Source organism: Castanea sativa, chromosome 10 (assembly GCF_040712315.1).
Source record: "Castanea sativa cultivar Marrone di Chiusa Pesio chromosome 10, ASM4071231v1".
NCBI classification, from domain to species: Eukaryota; Viridiplantae; Streptophyta; class Magnoliopsida; order Fagales; family Fagaceae; genus Castanea; species Castanea sativa.
This window is the reverse complement of record NC_134022.1, coordinates 37,608,798-37,621,098: the sequence shown is the minus strand read 5'-3', so window position 1 is coordinate 37,621,098 and position 12,301 is coordinate 37,608,798. Positions and strand designations below refer to the sequence as shown.

Genomic DNA, 12,301 nt, shown 5'->3' with positions numbered 1-12,301 from the left:
GTTTTTTCATTAACTTGAAACTAAACCATTAAAGCATACAAAGGTTGATCACAGAAACTCATTCTCTACAAATTAATTGGTAACAGATTTTAGCCCGCATACAATATAAATTATAAATGTATGATAAAAATTTAGGTTATTATTAAATAAGAAAAACATATAGTGCAGGGCAAGTTGGGGCATTTTTGTCATTTCCCATTGTTTGGCATAGGGATGAGTATGTAGTGCTGGTAGGAAACTTAGAAAACCACGTCGTTTTATACATCAAATTAAAACAAAAACAAAATACACTACTTTCACGCCGCTCCTCGCCGCCTCTCTATGCCTCCCTCATTCATCAGCTCTCTCTCTTAGGGTATGTTCTCTTCAATCTCTCTCTCTCTCTCTCTCTCTCTCTCTCTCTTTTTGGTTTAAACCGACCGATTACTTTGTGTATTTAAAAATTGAATTTTCTTTAAGGGTCATCTCTTGTAATTTTTCTTGATTGTCAAATTAATTGTGTACGGGTCTATTTGTGTTTGATAAAATGATTGCACAGTTTTGAATTCAAGTATGGAATTGGAAGGGACTACCAGCTCAAATTCCAATGACACAGTTAAAAAGTAAGTTTTTTTTTTTACCTAACTATCTGTATATTTGCTGCTGGTACTTGGCACTTGTTTATATTGTAGAAAACTCAATGCTTTACCCACTCAAGTTCATGAATTTTATGATTTTTTTTTTTTTTTGGTAACCCTGTTGTGATTGCAGACAAGCCCCCCAATTAGCTACATTGTTGAAAGAGATGAAGGAAGGGTTAGATACTGTAAGGACCAAAGTACAAGCTTTAACTTCTAAGGTAGGGGTGGTTTTGAGTCCCAATTATGTTACTGCTGCAAAATTGTTTATCGGATATATGCATGCTCCCTCTTGCAAATAGGCGGAACTATAATTTTAAGAGTGAGAGGGGCCAAAGTAATAACAAACATAAAATTTATCCAATTTAAGAGTTCTACATGAGAATTATATGAAAAGTTTAACTAAATTTACGGGTACTTTTTTAATTATTGAAAAGTTTTGGGGGCCATGGCCCCAACAACTCATTGAGTGGTTCCGCCCCTCGTAGAGGATGCAAATATCCAATGCATGGGATTATTATATTACATGCTCTACTGTAAACTCTTCAGCATTAAGCAACTATTGCAAGTATGTTTGAATTATTCATGACTGCTATTTTTCACCTTACAAGTTACCAAATTTATCATATCGGTCATCATTGTTACGATTAGTGATTCACTTTTTTGACTTATACATTAGGTGAAAGCAAGTCAGTTCCTGACAGCAGATGGGATAAGTTATCTTGAAACCAAACATTTGCTTCTCCTAAACTATTGCCAGTCACTGGTCTATTATCTACTTCGCAAAGCAAAGGGATTCTCAATTGAGGGGCATCCTGTTGTTCGGAGCCTAATAGAGACAAGGTTGTTTTTGGAGAAGGTCTGGATTTGTTTCTATTTATCCTTATCTTCTAATAACCCTGTGTTATGCCTATTACAGAATTGTTCTCTCTATTTATGACAGATACGACCAATTGACAAAAAACTCCAATACCAAATCCATAAGCTTACAAGGGTTACCACAGATACAACAGAAGTTGTAGGTCCAAGTAAAAAGGAATCAGATACCTCCAAGAGGATAGAGGATCCATTGATGTATCATCCAAACCCCGACATGCTTGTTCCCCAATATGATATAGTACCTCCGGTGAGTCAAGATATTGAAGTATCAAGTTCAGATATTAAGTTCCTCTCTTTTAAACCATCTTTTACCAAAATTAGAAACAAACTTGTGATATTTTTTTTTCTAAGATTATGTTTATATGTTTTAGGAAGGTGGTGGTGGTGTGTATCGACCCCCCAAACTTGTCCCTGTTGTTATGGATGAAGATAAAATCTCAAAGAAGGAAAGGAATGCCTTGAGAAAGGAGAAACAGATGCTTCGACAATCTAGGCAGAGTGATTTTATGCGTGAGATGATGGATAATATGGAGGGGAAACCTGAAGAGGTTAGTTGTGGACTGCTCTTATGGGGTTACTAGACATGAATGTCTTCCATGTATGATAATCATGATCTATTGTTGTTGATGGTCAAAATGCAGGTCAGAGAAATTATTGGAGCTGAAAGTGTTGAGGTTTCTAGGTATAAGGCAAAAATGGAGAAGCGTGCCCGGCAGGAAGAGGAGCTTTTTACTCGTGCTCCTATGACAAAGATGGAAAAGAAGAAGGAGAAACATTTGAAGAAATCAAGAAATGGGTATGCAGAATAAAAATAATATTGGTTGCAGTGGTTTTCTTATCTCATTTATTGATTTGTATTTGTTAAAATACAAAATGTTTGGTGGTTTATACTGTTTTCAGCCTGACTGTTTTCTCATTTTTTATACCAGGTTGCTAGGTCTGACGGAAAGTTTCTATGATGAAATCAAAGCTTTACCGTTAGAGGATGATAACAGCGAACAAGCAACAGGCTTTGGTTATGGTAGTGGAAAGGGGAAACTTAAGAAACGCAAGGTACGTCCTATCTAATATTTGATTTTTATATTAAGTGTCTTGCATCTATGAATTCACATTTCCCTTGGAAAGTGGTATGTTTGGTAAATGTTATGATGTATGATAAAAAGTAGTTTGTAAACTAATGCCCTTAGGGCGTCCATTAACTTTTCCCAAATATAAATTCAAAATTTATAAACTTTGTCTAATATTAGGGTCACTACTTTTTTGCTTCTATTCTACCTCTTATGTTTTCTGGTCTCATGGTGGCTCTTCATGGGTCCACATGATAGGGCTTGTAGAATGGAAAAAGCAGGTACACTTTTGGGGGGCATGAACAGTGAAATATAAATCCCTGTAGGCAAGGGTTTTAGTAGTGACAATATCATGTTGAGCAAAATATTGGTGTTGAGTCACAAATTCTTCTTGCACTCTTCTTCCCAACACTCATATGGAACTGACTATGCCCTCTTTTTTAGCCTATAGCACAGAGTCTTTAGATTAAAAGTTGTAAAATAATTGGTATTGACTACCATAACTGATTTAGGTCAGTATTAACTTTTTTTTCTTTATTGATAAGTTACACACGTGTTAAGTAGGTCTCAAATCCACAATCTCACCCTTCACCTTGTTCTTACAAAAGGAGTAGATGCCATTGAGCTGGAGCTCATTGGCATTCATATTCACTTGCTAAACATGTATAAAATCTTTTAGGAGCATTGAACTACACTTTTTCATCGGATTTTCCATGTTCATGTAGTATATATGCTTTTTCTTTTCTTTTGCATTTTGTTCAAAAAGTTTCTGGTCTGCATTTGAACTAGGTCCTAACATTTGGCCCATTTGCAGAGGAGGTATTGAGGAACTAGAAGTTGAAATTTTGTTTTGTTGAGCAATTGGGATTTAGAGCTGGATGACAGTTTGCGCTGGTTGAGGTAGTAATTGAGGTATAAATGGCTGTGTATGGAGCAATTTTGTTCACTCCCTGTGAGACGCATTAGTTTGCATAGATTTTTTTTCTTTGCTTGCTTAGATGAAAATCATTCAATATTTAAGTAAGTTTCAAGTTTGATCTCAATTTTCTTGCTCTCTTAATTTACGTGTGCCATGGCTAAGGCATTGTTGCTGGCTGATTAATTGTACACGTTCCCTAATCCTCAAGAGTGTGTGTGGCGTTCTCTTCTTCAATACAGAGCTCACAAACAAACCTCACCCTTATAGGCAAAGCCATGTGAAGGCGAAGGTCTACTCAATAACCAGTTTCCGCCACACAGTTTAGTTGATTGTGCCTTAAATAGTTGCTGAAGGCATGTGATGGTTGCAAATAAACCCTTAAATAAAATGAAATGCATATATTTCAGAGTCAAACCAGCATGGAATGTTCAAATGCACCCATCAGTCATAATAAGTTTTAAAAAAAAAAAAAAAAAAACCGAATTATACCATTGATATACACTGGTGCCAGTGAATTGTGGTAAATCCAATGCTGTACAAGTATATTACAATCTCACCTTAAGGAGCTAGTTTTTAAATGTTATATCACCTCGTTGAAAACTCAGATTTCATCAGCCGACAAGGAAAGTGGTTTATGAGCATGGGTGTGCATGTGCATGGGTCAAGTCGAGGGGATTTTTTGACTCAACCTACCATGATGGGTTAGGTAAAAAAAAAATTCAACCCAACCCATCCCATAACATAAGTCCAACCCATATGGGTTGGGTTGGACCAATTTTTTATTATTATTATTATTAAATTGAGTAGAAAAAAAAATATAAATATAAATATATTATAAAAATCCAAAAATTAGTATTAATGTAACTTCTTAAAGGCAAACAACACTGATGACTAAACAACAATAGTAATTTACTAGGGTTTGTGCGAATTAATTGGCTTTTATATAAGATAGGAAAAGTTAGTTATTTTTAAAAAATTATTAATTATATAATATATTTTAAATATAAATAAATATATATATATTAAATATATAAGTGAGTCGGGTTGAGTTTGCCATGTTTGAAATTTTATTACCTAAACCCAACTCAATCCACTATCAAAAAATTTTTTGTAACCCAACTCAACCCATCAAGGCTTAAAAACCGACTCAACCCAGCGGGTTGGGTTGGGTCAGTTTTGACGGGTTGGCTGCACATCCCTAATAGCATCCTTTGCATCCAAACTGATGGACCCTTTAGCTTGCACTGGCTATTCCATTGAGGCTGAATTGGAACTGGAACTCCTTGAATTTTAAGTGGATGACCAAAGTGATGATGTTGAAGAGAATCAAATCAGGGTGCATCAACCAGTAACAGTACAAGTTGATCAAGGAAAGCTTAGCCAACTGAAATACAATGGATGTTGGAGAATGGTTTTCTTGCATTTTATTTTAGTTGTAATCCCACATTAAACTCAGTTAAAATGAGTCTTAAACCTGATTAGTCATAGACCGCTATTTGATAGGAGTAAACATTAACCATCATGCTTAGCAAAGAGAAACCAGAAAAAAGGTACATCTTAACAAGCCCAAGCTTGACATGCATTTGCAAAGCTTCAAGTTGTACACATTACAGTTCCAATGCATCATCTCTGACGTCTCAAGGCATCTTCAAGCAGGGCATTTCTTCTTGCACACTCTAATGTCGTTTTATCAGCAGTGATGAAGAATGCTGCAATTGATGCTGTTGACCAATCACAAATTTAAACAGTTAAAACTGGTATAGTTAATCAATTTTATATTAGATAAGAAGAAATAGGTTTGGCACATTGAATTACGTGTATATTAGCACAAAGTGTGATATAAACACGGTCTTTACTTCCAAAAATTTGGGTGGGAAGGGGGCAGTACAAATCAACAAATGAAGCTTATTTCAAGATTTCTTTTGTAATATTTGTCTTATAACTTATAAGATGATGCTTTTTCTTTAAACTTGTTTGGAATATTGATAATGGCTGCATATAAACAAGGAAACAAAAACTTGATTTCATCTGTGGAACTTGAATTTTTAAACTGTGGTTGTGGAATATCCTATAACTAGAATGCAATGTTCCAAATCCAGAATAATAACAACAAAGTTCACTCATCAAAAAAAAAAAAAAAAAACAACAACAACAACAACAAAGTTCATAACAAAATTTGAATGTTATGAACGTACCAGCAGATATAATAAGTGCCTGAGCAGTATAATTGAGGTTTGCCTTTGCCCAAGGAATCTTACGAACTGCAACCAACTAAAGACATGAACAAGAAACATTAGAAAAAGATATAAAGATCTACATGTATGGGACAGAACAGAATAGAAATATGTGTGAACTAAACAGGAACCAACAACATAATTCATTAGAATGAGATTTCTCAGCATACACACATCTTTATCATAATCACCACAGATAATGAATTATTATTAAACTAATTTATTCTTGCCTACAATTTTGGTAAATTATTACTCTAAAATGCTCCAAATGTAGGTAAAAGTAACAGTTAACTGGCAGCAGCTTTTTCATGTGCTTCAATTAGTTCCCACACCACATTAACCCATAATCCACAGGTAAAGTAGCCACAAGTCAAAGAGTTTTAATGATTGCAAGATAACTTGTTCACAACAAGAGCTAAAAAAGATATAAAAACTTAAGGCCTTTGTTCAAGAATTACTAGATGAACTATAATCAAAAAACATGTCCCCAATGCAATATTTAAACGCAAAACACTTGTCATTGGTCCTCCTTCATGGAGTTCATAGAAACGTATCAAATGGAACTTCAATCTAACTAAGTCCAACAAATATATGGCCTGTTTACTTTATGAAGCAGCTAGTTTGTGCAATTGAAATGAGGTTAGAACATGCTTTATATTTTGAAATCTATGAAATATCAACACCTCAACCCAGGCCATGTTGGGTCCTCAGATTATAAGTAGAAGTAAATTCCCAACTGATAAGATGAGCGCCTTTGAGAGAGGCTTGCAGGAAATTGTATAATTGTCCAGCTCAATGCATATGAAAGCTTATGAAAACTATAAAATAGCACTTGACCACTGATAAAACATAAAAATCTCAGGTTGTTGTCATTTCCTAAATGCTAAGATGTCTGATTCATTCCACCCAAGTGCTAAAGGAGTCTCTATAACCTCATTTTCCAACCAATATGACCTCCAAAAACAAGATAGATAAGAAATTCGAAACCAATAAAAGGTCCAGCACTTTTTTTTTTTTTTAGTAAAAGATGACCATCACAATTTCACATACTGTTGGCACGGCACTGACAACGGCTGCGATGGTAGCATTCTTGAATCCTTCACGAATACTTTCTGCAAATCACACATACATGCCTGTGTAAGTCAATCTGATGATGATATTCAGTAAACCCTTAGTTGCATAAATAATCAAATGTAAATGAACAAATAATTAAATAAACACTGGCTCTGTACAATTTTAAAATTTTAATAGCATCCAAGAAAAAAGACACTCCACCCAACCAAAATTAGATCATACAGCTGATAGATGATTGACCTTATTTTTTACACGCGCCCGCACACAAACCCTCTAACCGGGTCTCATGAAAGCTAAGGAAAAATATTAAAATTACCATTTTAATTTTTCATATATACCTCAAACTAACCAAGAAATTGTATCAAACTCTTTGATTATACATTTTTCTCCAATTCTCAGTTCCCAATCGACAAAATCCAATATTAATCGAAACCCTTTAATGAATTTTCTGTTTCCTACCTTTTCCCAGGTTAGCAACCAAACAGGTCATAAAGACAACTCAACGCATCTAATTTTAGAATCTCAAAAGAGATAACCCAACAAGCTGATACCGAGTTTTTATACATTTAATTGTACCGTTTCTCAGCAACCAAACAGTGCATCAGGACAGTTAAAAAAAAGACCCAAAGTGAGAATCTTAATCAATAATAAAAACAACTAATCAGCCCATCAGTGGAACAACCACATAGAGCATAAATGATCCAAAAAAAAAAAAAACTGACCCCAAATAATATCTCTAAATTTCAGCCCCAAAAATAGCCAAAAAATGCATTAAATTAATAATTAAAAAAAAAAAAAAAAGTAGAGATTGAAGCTTACCTTGATTGCAGATTTTTCTTCTAGCGTTCAAGGCATTCTGATCATCGAGCGGAGAAGCAATGATGAAGCCGTTTCTTTTGTTCACCCATATGTCTCTCATTTCCGATGGGATTCCCATTTTTCTGCTACTTCCAATTCTCTATTCTCTATTTCTCAGATTTCAGAGGCAAATATAGACGTGTTGGATTTTTATTTTTATTTTTTATGTATATAATTTTTTTACTCGGTTCTGTTTCTTACTCGCCGCCTCCTATTAACGGCTTTTCTTTTTTCTTTTTTTATGTCTTTTTTTTTAATGTAAAATTTTCAAATTTTAAGACCCAACAAAAATTTAAAAATAATAATAATGAGACATTATAATGGGACTAGATGTTCCTAAAACCTCGTGAATCATGACATTGACAAGCAGTTTGATGTATTTAAGGGTCTTTTATATTTTTAAGTGAAAATTGAATTAAAACCTTTTACATATTTAAATATGATTTAAAAAAAATTTATATTGCTTAAAATCTATTATCTTGTTTTAGGTGCAAAAAAACTAATTATCCATGTAGATTTTTATTTTTAGAGAACTTATAGATACAAAAAATATGATAAACTTTTGACACCAGTGTCAGTTTGATAATGATAAGTAAAAAAGTAATATTAGTGGTGAAACAAGATGAGAATTATAAAAGTTTTCCATAGTAAAAGTTTATTGATTTAACTATTATGAAAATTTTTGTGTATTGCTCTTTTGTTGTGAAAAATGTTGTGAACGTAGCATTTCTTTTTCTCTTTTTTCTTGTTTTTCATTTGATAAAAAAAATATTATTTTATATTAGCTAATATATGTGTTTAATTAATATTATTACAATGAAAGAAATAAGTATATTGGTTAAAAATTGAGAGTCTTAGGCAACTACCTCATTCGTCTATAGCATAGAGTCGGCCATAATGATATTCATGAGATCTTAGATTCAAAACTTCTCGCTAACATCTTAAGACCACCTCTATAGGATTCCTCCATATAATAGCTTGGTACATTTGCAACGATAGAACTACATACACCTGAGGCTCACCCCCATGGGATTCCTCCCTATAATAGCTTTGTGCATTTGGGATGTCCGAGAAAATAGTTATATATTAAAATATATATTCCTCATTTGTAAAATAAATATAAAAAAAAGTGGGTAATAATAATGTTAATCATCATTGTCGGATTCGTGTTTGGAATAATTGATTTTTATTGATTTGTTTTATTCAAAGTTACTAGATTCATCACACATGTTTTGCACCTGCAATAAAACTCTTTTTTATTTTTTATTTTAGGTTTAATGAAATAATATTTAAAAGTAAGATAGAGATATTGTCCTATTTTTAGGATTTTGATAAAAGCTTGAAAGCCTTAAAGTTATGAATTCTTTTAAAAATAGTAAATTACTCTTTTAACCAGTTTGTGTTTTTAAATTTAAAATTATTCAACTAAAATATATGGGTACTTCAGAGAGTTTACGAATTTGTATAAGGATATTTTAGTATGTCAAAAAATGAAAATGAAACAGGGAATCTTTTTATTAATAGTATAGATAGATACAACTACAACAAACATGGTTTGCAAAAAGCGTTAAAATATAATGATATTATCTAATTATCTTTATGTGTAGAATCTTTTTTTTTTAAATGATTTAAAATTAAAAGTTAAAAATCCAGATAATACAATCAAAACATCTTGTGCATGGTGGGCTTGTTAGGATGTGTGCCCTTAAATCCTATTGTATGATGCTATGTATGTTATTATGTATGACTTAATGTTGTGTTTAATAAAGTTGTTTTGTTATTATCTAAAATAATGGTAACATGAATATTGGGACATTATCATATAGTCCATGAGATGCATAGTATGTGATTTATGTGAAAAGTCACAGAATATATAAATCACAAGTTCTTTGTAAACTCAGAATTTTAGTTCGTAGTAATTGATAAAATTGGGCATTTCATCTGCGAAGACTATAATATATCAACTAAGATGATTTGTCTTGATCATGGAAATTGAGATTTCTATTTGATATGTTTTAAGAGTTAAAACATATTGAACTGGACCAGTGTGAGATTTATTATTCTCCTAACGACTGTCAAATGAATAATAAACTCACGACTTATATTTGCGTGAACTCTTAATCCTGAGAGAATAATGGACTTGATCATGAGGTGTAGGTTGCTTTCATATATTAGGAGTGAGATCTAGAGTTACGGTCAAAACTTCCGTATGTTGGGCAACCATATTTAATGTTGATGGAACATATATTCTAAAGATGGAATTCATAGTCTTTTAACGGAGATACAAAATATTCCCTTGAGATAAGTTTAATGGATTTGTTATTCAGAATATTAGGCCTAACTACTTTAGTAAATAGTTACTAGAGTATATATTTATGAGATTAGATTTCATAAATATATGATGAATAAGTTAAAGGATTAAACTGGGTACTCAATGATAAGATGTAGTAATTTACAAAGTAGCAGTCTACATTTATGATTCTGTGTTACTACAAATATTTTATGAAGGGGTTGCATGTATAATAAAGTATTGGGATATAATTTATAGATAAGGCCTAGAGTGCAACTATATTTATGTAGTAATATCAAATATAGTTAATGGTAATTTTGGATTTGTCAAGAGTTGACAGAAAAGCCCAAAGCCCATTGGAGTTAGTGTCTTAGTAGTCCTTTTTTGTCCCACTCCAAGCCACACATTTAAGCCCAATTGGAAAGGCCCAAAAGGCCAGCCCAATTAGATAATCGGTTAGACACAAAAGGATAAATATACAGAATTTTCTATAGAGAATTTTGTAAGAACACTATAGCGAAGTGGTGCATGTTAGTGTTAGACACTTTGACATTCTCCCTTTAGAACTGATTGAGAGACCACAAATCTTGGGCATTAGTGGAATTGGAGTGAAGATTGAAAGTGTTTCCAAGCGATTTTGATCTTCAGTTTTGAAATTCACTGCTCCAAGGTACACTCTCTTGTTCTTAAGTTCTGAAACTTATTCAGTACATGTTAATTTTTATGAATGAAGTAGATCCGTTTGTTTTCCGCTGCGCACATGCATTTATTTATTTTTTATTTTTTCCATCGGGGCTAACAAAGTGGACCTTAAATAACCACTACTAGGCTACTAGATATATGAACAAAATGCTAACTACAACATCCTACCAACAAGGACTAGACTTCATCTACCAAATGAGTAAAGGGAGCAATTATGGATGGGACAACTAGAGTAGCTTCTTTATCAAGGTGTGAGTAAGATGGCCATGAACAAAGTTTAGGTCGAGTATACCCAAACCCGACCTGAAACTTGTATCTATGGATACCCTAATCTTAATACCCATTAAGCATTTGTACTCGATTAATATTCAGATTTTCTACCCATAGATACCCAACTTGACCCAAACCCATGTTTGTTTTAATCACTCTTAAGTTAACAACATTATTTTTCAAGTATTATATTCAAATTGGGCCTAAAAGGGTTTGAAATTAACTTGGGTTTAGTGTTGCAAGTGTAAGAGATGAGTTCAGAAATCTGGGCTTGTGTGCAAGAGGAGTGGGCTAGACTTAAGATCCATTTGGTTGGAGGGGTAGAAAAGTGAGAGGATAGAAAATAAAAAAATGATAGAAAATATTTAGTTTTTTCTCATTTGTGTTTGTTTGGGAGGATGGAAAAGTAGAAAGATAGAAAACTCATTTGTTTAGTTGATAAGAAAAATGAGAGGATGAAAAATAAAGTTGGTAAAGATTTACAATTATATCCCTATTGATAAAACAAAAAGTAACATATTATTTTTATTAAAAAGAAAATTGTATGGACACTTCACTTTATAATCATAAAAAATGTCAATAAACTGTGATGACAAAGAGTAAAATACATTGCAAAGAAGATTAAATAGAAGATAAGAATAGTGGTTGACGTTCCTCAACAAAAAAATATTTTAAAAAAATGAGAAGTGATTGGCTCAAATTAAACCACAACCACGTATAATAAAATCAAAACACATCTTCAATTAATATATATCAAAACACATCAAAATCTAGATTCAATGACTAGCACTCTTTTGTTTTGGGCTAGAAACTGAAGGAGAACAAAAGGCAAAGAAAGAAGAACGAAAAAAAAGAAGAAGCAAAGGCGAAGAAAGAAAAAGCTCAGGCACAGAATGAATGAAGAAGAAGAAGATTCTGTTCTGATGAGGGAAAAAATAAGCATACGAAGCAAGTGTTGGTAAGTAAGGACGAAATGGTAACTTTTGGTTCATTCTCAGTTTTCTCTCCTATTTTCTTTTCGATTTGGAGTGATCTTGTTTTGGTGGGCTTGGGTGGAAAATACTTGGGCCCCACCAAATTAATTTCCTCTCCTCATTCAAACCAAATATCCACTAAAATATTTTCTCTTTACTTTTCTCTCATTTCTTTTGCATCCTCCATATTTCACCTCAAATCAAAAACACCCTTAGTGTTGGGTTGGGCATAGATCTATCTTGGATTGGACGTAACAAACTAGGTGGGGTCTAGATCCTTACCTAATTAGGCTGGGTCAATTGACCCACATATCTCACTTAGGCTGTGTTTGGTTCGACGGTAAACCAATTCCGGACGGAAAATCATTTCCGGAAAAAATATTTTCCCGTAAAGAAAATGTACTCATGCTGTTTGGT

At 33.1% G+C, this 12,301-nt stretch overlaps 2 protein-coding genes across 2 annotated transcripts; one reads left to right on the top strand and one right to left on the bottom strand.

Annotated features, from left to right (window-relative positions):
- Positions 1-240: 240 nt before the first annotated feature.
- LOC142611870 (uncharacterized) lies at positions 241-3,606 on the top strand. The gene is made up of 9 exons (XM_075784011.1): positions 241-355; positions 539-602; positions 751-838; positions 1,297-1,476; positions 1,561-1,743; positions 1,868-2,044; positions 2,138-2,292; positions 2,426-2,549; positions 3,378-3,606. The coding sequence occupies exons 2-9, from the start codon at positions 553-555 to the stop codon at positions 3,387-3,389; spliced, it is 969 nt and encodes a 322-aa protein (XP_075640126.1). The 5' UTR covers positions 241-355; positions 539-552; the 3' UTR covers positions 3,390-3,606.
- A 1,277-nt stretch (positions 3,607-4,883) lies between these two features.
- Positions 4,884-7,934, bottom strand: LOC142611763 (early nodulin-93-like). Its single transcript, XM_075783891.1, has 4 exons — positions 7,610-7,934; positions 6,767-6,828; positions 5,678-5,753; positions 4,884-5,203 (listed from the first exon to the last, which is right to left on the bottom strand). Exons 1-4 carry the CDS (start codon positions 7,725-7,727, stop codon positions 5,106-5,108), a joined length of 354 nt encoding a protein of 117 aa, XP_075640006.1. The 5' UTR covers positions 7,728-7,934; the 3' UTR covers positions 4,884-5,105.
- Positions 7,935-12,301: the final 4,367 nt, after the last annotated feature.